This window comes from Globicephala melas, chromosome 19, assembly GCF_963455315.2.
Source record: "Globicephala melas chromosome 19, mGloMel1.2, whole genome shotgun sequence".
Taxonomy (NCBI): domain Eukaryota; kingdom Metazoa; phylum Chordata; class Mammalia; order Artiodactyla; family Delphinidae; genus Globicephala; species Globicephala melas.
This window is the reverse complement of record NC_083332.1, coordinates 10,107,595-10,123,642: the sequence shown is the minus strand read 5'-3', so window position 1 is coordinate 10,123,642 and position 16,048 is coordinate 10,107,595. Positions and strand designations below refer to the sequence as shown.

Genomic DNA, 16,048 nt, shown 5'->3' with positions numbered 1-16,048 from the left:
ATATTTGTAATCAGAACTTGGCCAGTCTCCTGGCCGGGGCGTGGCCAGGACGCCCAGGGGCGCGGCCTGGGTGCCTTGGGGGCGGAGGGACGGTCCGGCCCACAACGCCCCCCGCGCCGTGGCCGCCCAACGCACAGCCCTGGCTGGGGAGATGCTACAGGTGGCGCGGGTTGGGGAGAGAACCACGTCTCTCCAGCCCTGCGCTGAGCAGCCGCGCCTGGGCCTCAGCATTCATGAACCCCATCTTCCCGCCTCATCCCCTGAGGACCCAGAAGCCCCCACCTCCTTTGGAAATCTGGGTGTCTCAACTCCAGCCCGATTTTTCGCAGGCCCCTGCTGTGGGGACCCAGGAATTATGTCACCAAATTCCTGCTCCCTCAGACACCCTTCTCCCAACTCCTGCTCTTAGGGGACCCACGGGTCTGGGCACGCTGTGTTCCTTCTCAGGGACAGAGGGATCACAATATTTCCCTAACATTTCCTCCTAGAAAGTTCAGCTCTCTGACCTTTAATCCCATGCCACGACCCATGACCCAAACTTTGAGCCACGACCCAGGAAAGCCACGTTCCAACCCCATCCCCTTCAGGGTCTGGGTAGCTAAATTCCCAGCCCCACTCTCGCCCCCAACAAAAGTCCTAGGTTTCCCCCAACCCCTCCTCCACTGCTATCTTGGGACCCAGTCCTCAGCCCTTCCCAGAAGGGGCCCAGGCATCTACCTGCGATTCCCACCCATTCAGGAAGTCCTATCGCCACCCACCAAAGCCACCCCATCCGGCTTTTCTTTGGGGATCAGACGTTTGAACCCCATCTCTAAGGAACCCAGTTGCCAGAGTCCCCAGCCCCCGCCCCCTTTGGACACACAGGTACCTGCAGTCCCCTCCCGGGTTCTCCAGGGCCCGCCCTCACCTGGCCCGCCTCGTCCCGCCCCCACCTCGGGCTGGGCGGGGCCGCGCCTCTCCCAGCCACTCGCTCACCTCCTCCGGCATCGGAGGGACTCATGGCTGCGGCGGCCCCGCGGGGACGGCAGTGGAGAGAATCCAAAGCGTTCGGTCGGGCGGTGAGGCTGCTGCAGCGCCTGGAAGAGCAATGCGGGGACCCCCGGCTCGCCTCGAGTCCCCCCTCGCTGCGGGACCTGCTGCCCCGCACCGCGCAGCTGCTGCGCGAGGTGGCGCACGCCCGGCGGGCGGGCGGCGGAGACGGCCCCGAGGGTCCCGGTGGTGCGAAGGACTTTCTCGTGGTCTATCTCGCTAACCTGGAGGCCAAGAGCAGGCAGGTGGCGGCACTGCTGCCACCCCGGGGCCGGAAGACTACCAACGACGAGCTCTTCCGGGAGGGCTCCAGACTCAGGTGAGCCCTTGCGCCAGGACAAAGGTGAGCTCGCGAGTGGGTCCCAGGTCATGCTCCCAGCTCCCTCCTCCCTCGGACCCAGGGGTCCCGGTCCCAAGCCCTTCTCCCTGAAGGAACATGGAAAACGGGGCCACCCAGGCTTTTCCTTCCTGGGGCACCCGGGCACCGAGCTCCGCATTTCCCCCTCTTTCCTGGCTAAGAGGCGGGCTGCTCTCCCAGAGGATTTAGACACACATCCTGGAATGTGGAGACCCCAGGGAGCTTCCTGCATGAGGGTCGCTAGACAAAGTACTCTTTAAGCCCCCGTCACCGCCCCCGCCTGGGGGACTCCCAGAGCCTCTTTAGTTCCTGAGGAAGAGCTAGCTCAGGACCTGGTGCCTGTCTGCAGGTTGGCCGCTCCACTTCTGAATTCTGGGGAAAGGGCTGCTGAGTGACAGGGGCAGAGGTTTGAGGCCTAGAGCCCAGAACAAGGTTTGGAACAGCGGTTCTCAATCCCAACAGGCCCCCACGCCCCTTTTTTAGAGCACATATTTTGTAGTGTTTCTTTAAATCCGTCCTGAAATGAAATACATAGGGTAAATAACCTACCTATTCATAATTCTTTAAAAAAACCCACTCTAATGCCCAAAATGTATTATAAGGAGGAGATAAAAGGAATGTTCTTCATAATAAAATTATCTATATTTCAAATGAAAGTGCCAAGGCGTAGTTACAATTATTCTGGAAGGTAGAATTGACGAGTCAGACACTTGCCCTTGGAGGGAAAAATCACTGTTGCTGAATTAAACAGACTTCCCTGGATACATAGGATAGTGAATTTCTGGAAAATTCAAAATCAATTTGCAAAGTGCAAAAAATGCTTATGTAGGGAATACCCTGGCGGTCCAGTGGTTAGGACTCCATGCTTTCACTGCCAAGAGGGCAGGTTCAATCCCTGGTCTGAGAACTAAGATCCCACAAGCTGCGGGGCGTGGCCATAAAAAAATGCTTATGTGAAACTGAACTGGGTTCTCAGCTCAGATCATTAGAAACGGATTTTCCACCTTCACAGATGTCTGATGGGACATTGGAAGATTGAGTGGGGTGTGGGTACATCTAACTGGAGGGGATTGTCCCCACAATCCAGCCTCAAGTAAATTTCTAGAAGCTCCTTAGAATGGTGGTATAACTGAGAACCACTGTTCTAGATGCAGTAGGTTCTAGAAACTAGGAAGCTCAGGGGCTCAGTGAGTATCTCAGTGGATTTTCTAGAGTTGAGGGTCCTAGCAACTCTTTGACGGAGATTCTAGACCAGGACTTTCCACTAAAATCTAATACAAGCCACATATGTAGTTTTTCATTTTCTAGTAGACATATTACAAAGAGTTTTTTTAGACAGGTGAAATAAATTTTAGTAACATTTTCTTTAACTCACTATATCCAATATATCTCAACTTATGATCAATATAAGGTGATGATTAATGAGATCGTTCACATTCTTTTTTTTTTTTCCTTTTGCGCTAAGTTTCTGAAATGTAGTGTGTATTTCACATTTAGAGTACATTTCAACTTCGACCAGTCACATGTGAATTGTGACTATATTACAGACTCTGGGAAGGGAGGGTGCTTAGAAACTGTCAAGAGTGGCCCTATAAAAGGCATCAGGGATACTTCCCTGGTGGTACAGTGGTTAAGAATCCACCTTCCAATGCAGGGGACACGGGTTTGATCCCTGGTCGGGGGACTAGGAATCCCACATGCCATGTTGCAACTAAGCCCACGTGCTCTGGAGCTCGCGCGCCACAGCTAGAGAGAAGCCTGCGTGCTGCAATGAAGATCCCGTGTGCCACAACCAAGACCCGATGCAGCCAAAAAAAAAAAGGCATCAGGAATCCTACAGACCTGGAGGTTATTAATATAAAATAATAAGAACAGTAATAGTAATTAACATGCCCTGAGTGCCGACTGTATACTAGGTTGTGCTTGGCATTTTAGGTGCTCGTAAGATGGGTAAGAATCCTCATCGCTCCCCCTGTGAAGCAGAGGCTGTACTTACCCAGTATTTATGCCCATTTCACAGTTGAGGAAACTGAGGCTTAGCAGGGGAGGGAAAAAGGAACTTGCCAAAAATCACACAACTAAGTGTCAGAGCTCCCCTCTACTGCTCGCCACGTCCTGAACGGCCCCTCAGGGAGGCAGCCAGCAGGAGGAAGCACAGGGGTCCACCACCCAGTGCTGCTAAAAACAACAGGGAGTCTCCGAACTCAGGCCGCCCTAAATGGCCCCAGCCCTAGAGGTCCCCACGTCCAGCTAGGCAAGGCTTCAGGCAGAGGCTGGGATTTATTTGCCGGAGGATGCCTTGGATATTAGGTGGTACCTCCCTTTCCTTCACAGACGGGGACACTGAGGTTCTGAGTGGGGAGGCATCAGCACTGCAACAGGCGGTCTTGGAATCTACTTTTATCCTGCACTGACACCCTAGACAGATTCTGGGGGCCTCACCCCTGTGGGTGTTCTGGCCAGAGGGTGGAGGTGTCAGTGGGGGCCCCAAGGTCAAGTCCAGGTCCTCAGAGCCCAACCTTGCAGGCGACAGCTGGCCAAGCTGACCCTCATCTTCAGCCACATGTGTGCGGAGCTGGGCGCACTCTTCCCTGGGGGCAAATACTGTGGACACACGTACCAGCTCACCAAGGTCCCGGCCCACACTTTCTGGAGAGACCATTGCGGAGCCCGGTGAGTGAGCACCCGCCCCTGGGACCCCATCCTGCCCCCGCCCACGGACCCAGGTGTCCAGGCCCACGGCCCCTCCTCCCTCAGACTCAGGAGCCCAGGCCCCCGGCCCCTCTCCCCTCAGACCCAGGATCCAGACCCCCCCCTCCCCTCAGACCCAGGATCCAGGCCCCCGGCCCCTCCCCCCTCAGACCCAGGATCCAGGCCCCCGGCCCCTCCCCCCTCAGACCCAGGCCCCAGGCCCCTTGTTGCCTCCTTCCCAGAAGTGCTCCCATTCTAGCCTCCCAGAGGCTCTGCCTACAGTCCCCTCCCCCCACACCCTTGCACCTAGGTGTGTGCTGCCCTGGGCTGAGTTTGAGCTGCTTCTGTGCCTCTGCCACCCCGTGGAGCCTGGCTGCACCACCCTGGCCTTGCGCTCCACTATTGACCTCACCTGCAGTGGCCATGTGTCCATGTTCGAGTTTGACATCTTCACCAGGCTCTTCCAGGTCAGGCAAGGCCAGTGCCTGAAGCCCAGACGCTTGGGTCCTGGGGGAGGAGGGGCTGGGGGCCGGATTCCTGGGTTCTGGAGAAGGAAGGGTCTGGAATCTTCGGTGTCAAATATATTCCTGAGGGAGTATCTTTGGGAGTGAGGGAGGTGTCTGGGTTCTTGGACTCTGGTAGGCACTAGGGGTGTGGGCTGCTTCCTCAGCAGACACTCCCTGACCCAAGCACTGCCCCACCTTAGCCATGGCCAACACTCCTCAAGAACTGGCAGCTCCTGGCCGTCAACCACCCAGGCTACATGGCCTTCCTCACTTACGATGAGGTCCGAGCACGTCTGCAGACCTACAGAGACAAGCCAGGCAGGTAAAAGGGCCAGGACTCGAGGAGAAGGCTGCCGAGGGTGCAGGGGTCTGGGTCCTAGGCTGGTGTGTCTGGATGGCCTAGACATCCTGCAGAAAGTAAGAACCGAAGGGCCGCAGTACATGGGACCCCAGAGAGTCGAGAACTCAGAGGTAGGATGCTGAGTGCCCCCTACAACCTAGGTTCTCCCGGGACCACCTAGACCTGCCCACGATCCAGCAGCTAAAGAGACAATACCTGGTCTGGCAAGGGGGCCTGAAGACCCCGCCCCAGGATAAGGTTTGTTTCTGATAGGTTAGAGCCCATGCAGTACCATCTGTTAAATATTTTAAATATGACCTCCCACCTTCTGGGAAACCAGACACCTGAGTCCTTAAAGTATTTCAGGCCAGGAGTTCTGAGCTGTTGGATCCCTCTAGAGGGCTAAAAATTGAGGGACTGAGCTCCCTGGAAGTTAAGGGAATCGGATGTCAGATTCTTACGTCTTTGCAGGGCTGAGGTGCAGGACCCCCAAGATGGTATATATTAGCACTCTTCCAGTTGTACTTCAAACTGGTGTAAAGGGAAAGAAAAAGAAATGAACTAATGCCCATAATTGAAAAGACCAGGTTTGGGTTTCAGGCACAGCTGGATCCAGGTGCTCAAGTGCTATTGTCAGAAATCAGTTCCTGTTCTCCCCCTGCTTTCCTCTTTGTTAGCCTCATTCTCAACCACAGTCTTTCCTCATGGTGGCAAATGGTTTCTAGAAGCCCCAGCTTTACACCCTACCAGCTTATCAACCCTATAGAAATGGAGTGCCTTACTCCTAATACTTCCAGCAAAAGTCCCAAGGCTGACTCTCATCACTCTGGCCAGGGTCCTGTAAAGGACTGGTTGGCCAAGCCAGAATCAGCTTTGTCTAAACCCCAGTGAAGGTGGAGGAGGAGCCAAGCAGGTGAACACAGCAGACATTCGCTATAGTGGCAGCCAAGGATCTATCTAGCACCTCACTGCCTAGAAGTTTATAAGGGAGCAAGGACTTAGAGACCTGGATCCCCGACAGGGTGAAGGGCCGGCGAGTTCTAGAAAGGACAGCAGTGACCACTCCCTGACCCCATCCCTTCCTACCTCTTCCTCCAGCTACATCTTCCGGCCCAGCTGCACTCGCCCAGGGCAGTGGGCCATCGGATTCGTGAGCTCAGATGGCAACATCCTGCAGACCATCCCTGTCAACAAACCTCTGTTCCAGGCACTCCTGGAAGGACAAAAGGAAGGCTTGTGAGTCACCATCCTAGCAGGCGGAGGGTGTCAACAGAATGCACTTGGAAAGGTCATGCATGTAGAGCGCTGCCCAAGATCGCCACGCTTGAGGGCACAGGGTTCACGGGGTAGACAACATAAATTTGCAGTACTACAGTGTGCCAGCAGGTGGCAGACGAGGGTCCAGAGGAAAGGGCACCTTTTCTAGTTCCCACAAAGCTGCCCTGTCGGGCTAGCAGCAGCTCTCCGAGGAGTGTGTGGGAGTTGAGCACAACCCCAGTGGTCCCCTTCCTTGGACTTGCACTCAAGGGCTTTTGTTTCTAGATATCCATATCCTAGTCTAGAATTTAGACTGTTAGAGCAGAAGGAGAACTGGGCAAAAAGCTAGACTGGGGTTTTCGATCTGTAATCTTGGCTGCCCCAGGGCCCCTCTTTCGGAATCTGCCTTGGGTAGGATGGGAGGGGAAAGATTGGTAGGTGAGGTTCCCAAGTCACACCCTGGACATTTAACCAGAGACTCCTTAGCTAGCGGTCGTATCTATATGATACACTATGAGACAGATGGTGGATAGATACACGGATGATGATAGACAGATAGATAAATAGATAGGTAGGTAGGTAGAGAGAGAGAGAGAGAAAGAAAGAATGGATGGATACATACATTAGATAGGTAGGTAGTTAGGTAGCTAGGTAGATGGATGGACGGACGGACGGACAGACAGACAGACAGATAGATATGCAGTTGATTCTCATTATTTCTCATTATTTGTGGTAGTTCTGTTCTACAAAATCGCAGCCAACACTGAATTAGTGAATCCTGAGCCGTTGCTCCTGGGGGAAATGAAGCTGTAGGTTCCTGCAAGATTCTGGTCACATTTTTGTCAACCAGTCACTACATAATAACCTCTATGTGTATTTCTGTTTAAAGACACCTAATTTAATACATTGATATATCATCGATACGTTCACATTGAACTCACGGCCCGCAGCACAGTAACTCACCTGAACAAAGCTCATCTCCCACACGTATTTTCTCCATAATGTACATCACGGCCTTCCTGTGCTTAGGACATGAGACAGCACTTCAGCACTCTGCTTGGGGGGGCCTTTAAGCCAGCCAAGTCACCGAGAAAAAGCATTAAAACGCGGAAAATGGGGCACCAAATAGACTGTAAAAAGGACACGTTTACAGTATGAGAACTGAAAGGAAAAGGCCAAATGCTGCTTTGTTTCTCCTCAGCTGGGTGCGGGCCTGGTCATGAATGACTGTGAAAATGCCGCAGGGAGTATTGATTTTGAGGTTCCATGTACATTTTAGCAAGTAGGCAAGTCTGCAAATTACAGAGTCTGTGAGTAATGAACATCCATTGTGTGTGTGTGTGTGTGTGTGTGTGTGTGTACGTATATCTATGTATACACATACCCACACATATACTATCATCTCTATCTGATAACTGAGGACACTGTGGCACGGAGAGACAGAGACACTTGTCCAGGTCACACATTAGCTTCTGAGCTAATGAACTGGGATTTGAAGCCAGGCAGCCAGGTTCAGAACTCGTGCCTGACGCATAAAGTACCAAGTTCCAGGTCAGATTTCAGTGGAGGATTCCCAGAGTTAAAATAAGTGTGAATACCATCCATCTGGTTTAACCCCCCTACCCTATGTATACACACACACACACACACACACACACACACACACACAATTTTAGAGACGGGAAAATCAAGAGAGGGGGGCAGGCGACCCCAAGCTCTTTCTACCACACAGCAAGGCAGTTTTCTGGGTCTCACATTGATCCTAGCAGTTCCCCTCTCACTGGGTACTTATGTGTGGGGGCAAGTCCTGCTTGTTTCTGAGCACTGTCTTACTTAATCCTCACCACCCATCTTTGCCTTAGGCACAATTATGTCCATTTCACAGAAGAGAAAACTGAGGCCAGAGAGGTAGAGTTGCCCAGCTCAGGTCACACGGTGTGTTTGTGGGAAGCCGCACCAGGGCCCAGGCCGGGGTGCCTGCACTGCTCTACCTGGCTGGCCAGGCAGAGCCACTGGCCTTGGGGAACCTGTGGCCCCGAGTTGATCTGGGGCTTCAGTTATGACGTGGACGGGAGACCCAGGGTGTGCAGAGCCTTCTTGTAGGCTGACCTGGAGCCAGGCTCTCAGACCTGGCCCACAACCCTGGTTCTGCAGGCCTCACCCTGTGACCTCGGGCATCGCCTGTCCCACGCTGAGCCCCGGTCACCCTCTGTGAAGTGAGAATAGTGTAGACGGACTAGGGGGGTCCTTCCAGCCCTGTGGGCCGAAGACTCTAGGATCTGGTCACTCCCGCAATCTGTGACTAAGATGCTATTACGCTGGGACCTGAAGACTGTAGGACGGGTAAAGTTCTGGGAGGCCTGGGCCTGAGGTTTGATGTTTCCTGGTTCTCATGTATCTGGAGTTTCCAGAGCTGGAGTCACTTAGTCTGTCCTTCTGTGGGGGTCTGAGGGGACACAGCCCTTCCTGAGGAGTCTGAGGGGACACAGCCCTACCCTGGGGGCCTGAGAGGACACAGCTTGCCCTAGAAAATCCCAATTTCAGGAGAAGGGAGGGAAAATATCCCCAGGCCAGCTATGTATTTGGGGCAGATGTTCCAGCGCGGGGTGAGGGGTGCTGGAGGGCCCCTCGGTACCCCCTCTTCCCTTCCCCCAGCTACCTCTACCCAGATGGGAAGAACCACAACCCGGACCTGACCGAACTCTGCCAGATGAAACCCCATCAGCGTGTCCACGTGTCGGAGGTGAGGCGCAAGCCCGGCCTCCCTCCCCGGCTCACCGCCCACCGCCTCCATCCACTGCACCATGGCTCAGGGATCCCCTCCCATGAGTCAGGCCCTGGACTCGCAGAGCGCTTGGGGTTTTGTACTGGCTTGGAGGCCGCGTGAGCTGGGTCCATCACTTGGCCTCTCTGAGCCTGTCTGTTCCTCCTCTGGAAAACACAGCTCCCCCTGCCTCTTCCCCGGGGCTTTTCATGGGAATAAAACCAGGAAATGATACCGCTGAGATCATCAGAGCAGCTAATGCACTTTGTGCACTCGCTAGAGGCAGCCCCTGTGTCAGCTTTTAGTCTTCCAGCCATCCCATGGGTGAGAGGAGACGTGACAAACAAAATTTTGAGTATGAGCATATCCCGTGCAATATTCGGGACACACTTAGACCTCAAAATGTATTCATTGTTTATCTGAAAATCAAGTTTAACAGGGCATCCTGTATGTTTATTGGCTGAATCTGGCAGCCCTGAGCGTAGACCACCCCCAGAGAACAAGTCCCATAACAAAAGCACATGTAGGAGGCATTGGGACACACGGCCTTGAACTTAGGGGAGGCTTCAGGGCCGGTGCAGAGGTTTGGGACTTATTTCCTGGGGCCCGACTTGCATCTCCATGGCTGATATCACCACTCAGTCGTCGTCATCCCCATCTCGCCTGCCAGGAGCAGCTGCAGCTGTACTGGGCCATGGACTCCACGTTTGAGCTCTGCAAGATCTGTGCCGAGAGCAACAAGGACGTGAAGGTGGAGCCGTGCGGGCACCTGCTCTGTAGCCGCTGCCTGGCTACCTGGCAGGTGGGTCCGACCCTGCCCTGCCTTCCCGTCCGGTCCCCACCTCCCTATAGTGAAAGCCCCTAGAGGATCGCCCACACGCCTCGTCGATCACATGGGGAAACTGAGGCCCAGGGAGAGGAAAACTTGCTCCATTTATGCCTCTGTCTCACCCTGCATCTGTCACCTCTGCTTCTCCTTCTCCAGTTACATTATTAGTGGAAGATGCTACATGGGCCCTGGTGTGGGAGGGGCGTGTCTGTGGGACTGACCACAGTAAATATGGCCAAGGCATTCCTAGCCCGTAGCATTCCCTCTCTGGGTGATCTGGGGCCAGTGGCTTAACCTCTCTGAGCCTTAGCTGCCTTCTCAGGGGAAGGGGGCTGGTGGTAGTGACCTCCCAAGGGAGGATCCAGGCCTCTGGGTAAAGGGAACCCTTATGGAGTATGGGTGCCCGATACTAAGTTTTCCATTGTGATGTAAGTGTTAGACCTTAAGCTTCTGATTGCGGAGCTTATCATAACAAAGACATCCATCTCCCTGACACAGAGACTAACAAAACAACTAGATAAGGAACTAGCCACCCCGACTCTTGAAGTTTCCCTCCGGAAAGCCCTAAGTAACGGAGCATTGGAGCGGTCCTGCTTCTCTCTTCCCATACCCTGATTCTTGCTCTTCTGCTTTAAATTTGCCAACAAATAATGAACCCCAGAAACCCTAGGCACCCCATTTGGCCCCTAATAAAAGCAGAGCTCCAGGTCCGCCTCCCTCCCTTCCCTCTACCTGCAACCTCCCGTACCCTCCAGGACCTGTGAGTAATAAATCTTGTTCTTCAAAGTCCCCTGATGGTTGATACTGAGATGCGCCCTGCAGTCATAGTAAAAACTGAAGGGCGGGCTTCCCTGGTGGCGCAGTGGTTGAGAGTCCGCCTGCCGATGCAGGGGACACGGGTTCGTGCCCCGGTCCGGGAGGATCCCACACGCCGTGGAGCGGCTGGGCCCGTGAGCCACGGCCGCTGAGCCTGTGCGTCCGGAGCCTGTGCTCCACAACGGGAGAGGCCACAACAGTGAGAGGCCCGCGTACCACATAAAAAAAGAACCAAAGGGCTAGCCCAGCCATAACACTGGCCCCAGTGGTGGCGGCAGGGGGGTGTCTGTGGGACTCCCCACAGTGAATACATATGGCCCAGCTGAGTGTCTCAGGCATTCCTAGCCCATAGCATCACTACCGTGCGGCTGAGACCTACACAGCACCGCGGCTCTCTCGGGCTCTGGTCCAGCCCCTCCTTTCTGCCCTGCATGTCTCTCCATTTTTCTCTCTTCATAATTCCTCCTCTCTGTCTCCATCTCCCTCCCTCTGTCTGTCCTCCCCACATCACTCTGTTGGGGATAAAGGCCCCTGTAGTCCCAGGGGACCTGGTGGGGAACAGGGAGACCCTGATCCTTTCCCTCCCCACTCCCCCAGCACTCAGACAGCCAGACCTGCCCCTTCTGCCGCTGCAAGATCAAGGGCCAAGCGGCTGTGATTATCCATGAGCTCAAAGCCAGCGCCACTGCTGAGGACTCAGAGGACAGCAATGACAACGGAGGGGAGCTGCAGCAGGTAGGTAGGGCCAGGCGGGAGCTGGAGCTGGAATCCCTAGGGTCTGAGGGAGGAGGGAGCTGGTGACAGGATTCGGGGGTCCCAGGGGCATGGACTTTTGCATCCCTTAGGGTCTGGGGCTATGGCTTTCTCTAGTATAACCCTCTTGAGGGTAGAACTTTGTCTCATTCTCCATTCCACCTCCAAAGCCTAGAAAGTGCCTGAATGGTGGGCCTCCAGGCAGGGGGACATGTAGGTGCGAAGAAAATGGTAGCTCATAACCCCCTCGCCACCCTCTGTCTCCCTTAGGTGACCCCCTCACCTCCTCCCCTGCCCCCTCGGCTGGATCTGCCCCCAGCGAGTCCGAGAAGCAAATACCAGTTGAAGGTGGTGAGTCAGGCACTGGTCTGAGGTGGGCAACTTGGGTCCCATTCATCCCTGGGGTCCTCAGTCTGACCAGGTGCTCAGGGGTACGGGCCAGGCACTTGCTCTCTGCACCCATTTATGAGGTGGCATCTGGCATCCACACCTCTATGGCTTCTTCTCTTCTCTCCCTTATTCATCCCCCCTCGGTGGCTTTCTGGCTCTCCTTCCAGCATCCCAGGTGTGCCCTACCCCAGGGCCTTTGCACGAGCTGTTCTCTCTGCCTGTATCTCTTTTCCGCAGGCTCACTTTCTCATCTCATCCTCTCAGGGAGGTCTTCACTGACCACCCTATTGAAAACAGCGCCCCTGCCCAGCTGCATTCTCTCAGTCCTTTGCACTGGCTGGCAGAGTGTATGGTCTATTGTTTTCTGTCACCGTTAGCAGGTTGTCACCTTCCTGAAGGTTAGGACTTTGCCTTATTCTCTGTTATATGAATCGTGCCCGACACATAGTAGGTGCTCAATAAATAGGTGTTGAATGAATCAATGGGATGAGTCTTCCCAACAACCCTGTGAAGTCAAAAATGTTCCTCTCCTCATTTTCCAGAAGAAAAAAGCTCAGAGAGGTGACTGCACCTGCCCAAACACACAGCCTGAAAGAGGAGAAACCTTAAAAACCCCCCAAATCATCTGCTTATTTTCTAAGTGAGCCCTGGCCTTGCTTTTTTTTCTTCCCCCCACCCCCCTGGCTTCCGAGCCCCTGGCTTCCTGCGGTGCAGGGGGCGGGGAGGTAGAGAGAGGTCTCTGTTAACATCTCAGGCTGAGTACACACCAGATCCAATCAATACTGGGCAGTCTTCAAACAAACAGCTCAGGAAGTCTGGGAACATTATTCGACCACAGCAAACAAGAGAGCCAGCTGGGAAGGGGGGCAGGGGCGGTGACACCAGCCAGGGAAGCTAAAAACAGATCGCAACCTGCAGCCAAAAACAAATGGAAACATTCGGAGGCACTCAGCCTCTGAGGACAATGAAGGGGGACAGAGGATGACAGGCACCTCTGGCCAGAGGGTCACACCTATGCCGAGGCTGTGCCCTCCGCCTGGCAGACCTTTTCCTCTTTCCCGAACCCGGCCTGATTCAAATTCCAGTCAACTCCTCTTCCGTCATTTTTCAAAACGAGGCAGAAGAGAGCCTCGGGTGTGCTACTTCCCAGCAAGGTGACTGTCATAATGAGAATAGCTAACACGCGTGTGTAACTCCTGCTATCTTTAGTTGCCACGACAACCTGGTAAGGTAGATGCTATTATGATCCCTATTATACAGAGGGGTACACCGAGGCTCCAAGATCTGAAGGTCACCCAGCTCAAAGGCGAGAGAGGCAGGCAGGACTGGAACCCGGGCCCCTGGCTCCAGACTCCAGAATTCATCCTTAATTTCCTCGTCTGTGAAATGGGCGTGATGCCAGTCCCTGCCATGAGGGGATTCGTCCATTCATCACTGGATGAACCCCCCAGCTAGACATGCTCCCTCACAGTGCCGTTCTCCAGCAGAGAAATCCCCCTCTAGGGGTTGACACCGTCATTCAAAGGGACCCAGGCACCTCGCTGTGGCCACGGGGGACCTCTCCCATCCTCAGTGTCTCCATGTGGAGAATAAGGACAAGCGTGGCATGGGCCCCGGGAGTTGTGATGAAATCGGCAAGATTGGGCATTTGTAACCTGAATCAGATCCCCTCCCTCACCTCTTAGAAGCCCCCAAGACCCCAGGACTCCAAGAATTAAAGCCAACATCCTCTCCATCAGCCCATAAGGCCTGGGGATCTGACCCCCTCCCCACCTCTCTGACCTCCTACCACCCCTTCAACTCCTTTCCAGCAACAATGGACCCCCTGCTGTTCTTCTAACAAGCCAGCAAGCCCACCACCCACTGCAGCCTTCTGCCCACATCCTTCTTGCACTGAGGCTTCTGTTCAATTTTCCCCTCCTCCAGGAGGCCTTCCCCAGCCACCCTCATGTCTGATCAGCCCCCACTCTCCCCCTCCACTATTTCAGTTCTCTGAAGGACACCTAACACTGGGATATTTCCTTGTTCGTGCACTGATGACTCACATTAAGCCTCTTGCTTAGTAGACTGTTGCCTCCATGAGGACAGAGACTTTAGTCTATCTGGTTCCTGGCTGACTCTTCAGAGCCCAGAACAGTGCCGGACACACTGGGAAATTTGTGGGAGGAATGAATGAATGAATGAATGAATGGGTGGATGGATGGATGGACAGACGGACAGATGGATGGATGGGGGGATAGAAGGAGAAATGGATGGGTAGATGGATGGATGGATGGTCGAATGGTTGGTCAGATGGGTGGACGAATGGGTGGATGGATGGATGGATGGATGAATGGATGGATAGACAAGCAAAAGTTTGTTCTAAGCAAGCCAGAGGTGTTAGGGGGGAAAAAACAGCATGGACTAGGGCAAGACCCTGCCATACTGCCCGCCCCCCCCCCACCCCCCATCCCCGCCATCACTGGGTTATCCCTGTCTGGGCCTGACAGCTGCAGCTCATCTGCGAAATTTCTTAATCTCCTCCCCTCCAGGCGCCTCTGGCGCTCCCTAGACTTCGAGCCCCTCTAACCTTGCCAAGATTTTGGACTGAGGCCTCAGCCTCATTGGAAATCACCTCCAGCCCCCAGGCCAGGGAGGGCACCAGAGGGTAAGTGGAGAGGGCGGCTGGGGTCCAGGACTCCTGGGTCTGAGGGAGGAGGAGGTGGGGGAGGAAGGGAAACACTGGTCCTAGGAAATTGACATCCCCCCCTTAAATTCTCCCTATTGCAGAAACTCCTAAAGGGAAAGTCTCCCCTCCATCTGCCCCTGAGGGACCCACGAAGGCCTGGATGCCAGGTGAGGGCCCCGCATCGTCCAGGTTCCCTCCCTCAGCCTGGCCCTGCCTGCCCCACCCAACCTGGATGTGATACTACCTAACCCACCGCTCTTTCCACCTCACAGGCACCCAGATGTGCTGCGAAAGGGAGTCCCAGGGGCTGGAAGGGGTTTGGGAAGCGGAAATAAACTGCCAAGCCGGGTCTGTCCTCTGGTTTGTGGAGAAGGAGCGTAGGGGCCACCAGGGGGCAGCTTGGTGTCGGGAACGGCAGTCCCTGGGGTCTGAGCCCCACCTGCTTAACCCTAGTGTCTGGGGTTCCAAGAGCTGAGAGTGGGAGACCCAGCTCCTCCGGATCCAGGAGTCTAGACTCCCAGACCCCTCCCCTCTCAGACCCAGGAGTCCTGCCCTCAGGGCTTAGGAGTCCAGAGTCCCAAGTTCTCAGAGAATCAGACATTCAACTCCCTTTCCCCAGCATGGAAAAAAAAATTCCTGGACCCAAACCCAGTTATCCAAGGCAAAAAGACCCCACATTTCCTTGAGAGTTATTTATACACCCAGTCTTCCCACAATCCATCCTCATCCCTCTCTCTTTCCTCCATGCCTCTTGGGAAACTTCTTCCAGAGGAGCAGTGGAAGTGTCTCCCGAAGGGACCCAAGCATCTCTCTGCCTAAGTTTAAACAATCTGGCATCCCCTGAGCCCCTGCCCAGTGCCCAGTCCCAGGCCGGGCAATGCTGGGCATGTGGCAGTAATCGCTGCCCTCCTGGGGCTCACAGTCTGGTGGGGGAGACAGAACTGTCTCCAGGCCGTGGTGACACAGAGTGGGCAAAGCTGGGACGAGGGCAGCCCAGGGGGCTGCAGGAGCCTGGAGCAGACGGCTGACCCAGCCTGGGAGGTCAGGGAGGGCTTCCAGGAGGAGGGAACGTCTAAGCTGAGTCTGAAAAGATGAGAAAAAGGTATTTCAGTGTAAACAGAGCATGGACGCATGCGTCATGGATTTAGTTCCAAGCAACAGAAACCTCTGGGGCAGGGAGGGAATTGATTGAGAGGACTCGGGATCGCTCAGATTCCCAGGAGTGATTAGAGAGCCAGGATTGGAAAGTGATCAAGAACACGACGAACAGCTGGCCTCCACCCAGAGCCCAGCCACGATCACACCACAGAACCCGTCTGATGAGGATACGCTGGTGCCCCAGTGACCACTGGACCTTGGTCATCTCTCTGCCTCTGCTGCCCCAGAAACAGGCTGTGTCTGCTAGCTGTTAACGTGGAACAAATCACACTGAAACTCATTGGTGAACAACAGTAATCATGGTTGCAATGGGCCAGGACTGGGGGAAGGGCTCAGGATTTGGGGGGAGGTCTGGCTCAGGGTGCGATCAAGCGGCGCTGGCAGCGGGGCAGCTGGGGGCTGGACAGGCATCCCTTAGCAGTCTCAGACCTCTCTCCATGCTCGCTAGTTTGCACTTCCCCACAGCATGGCTGCCTCAGGTAGTCAGAC

The 16,048-nt window shown here is 54.7% G+C and overlaps 1 protein-coding gene across 1 annotated transcript; it reads left to right on the top strand.

The window, feature by feature from the left end:
• The first annotated feature begins 997 nt into the window (after positions 1-997).
• Positions 998-14,384, top strand: CBLC (Cbl proto-oncogene C). The gene is made up of 10 exons (XM_030873978.3): positions 998-1,348; positions 3,914-4,060; positions 4,389-4,545; positions 4,785-4,906; positions 6,023-6,160; positions 8,837-8,924; positions 9,616-9,747; positions 11,188-11,325; positions 11,614-11,694; positions 14,265-14,384. The coding sequence occupies exons 1-10, from the start codon at positions 999-1,001 to the stop codon at positions 14,382-14,384; spliced, it is 1,473 nt and encodes a 490-aa protein (XP_030729838.3). The 5' UTR covers position 998.
• The last annotated feature ends 1,664 nt before the right edge of the window (positions 14,385-16,048 follow it).

What these genes read in the sequence shown, in the direction of transcription:
- CBLC (XM_030873978.3), top strand. Translation starts at nt 999, where the DNA reads ATGGCTGCGGCGGCCCCGCGGGGACGGCAGTGGAGAGAATCCAAAGCG. An exon ending in GCTGCCTGGCTACCTGGCAG is followed by an intron (nt 9,748 to 11,187) that starts GTGGGTCCGACC and finishes CCACTCCCCCAG; the next exon opens with CACTCAGACAGCCAGACCTG. An exon ending in GCAAATACCAGTTGAAGGTG is followed by an intron (nt 11,695 to 14,264) that starts GTGAGTCAGGCA and finishes CCTCCCCTCCAG; the next exon opens with GCGCCTCTGGCGCTCCCTAG.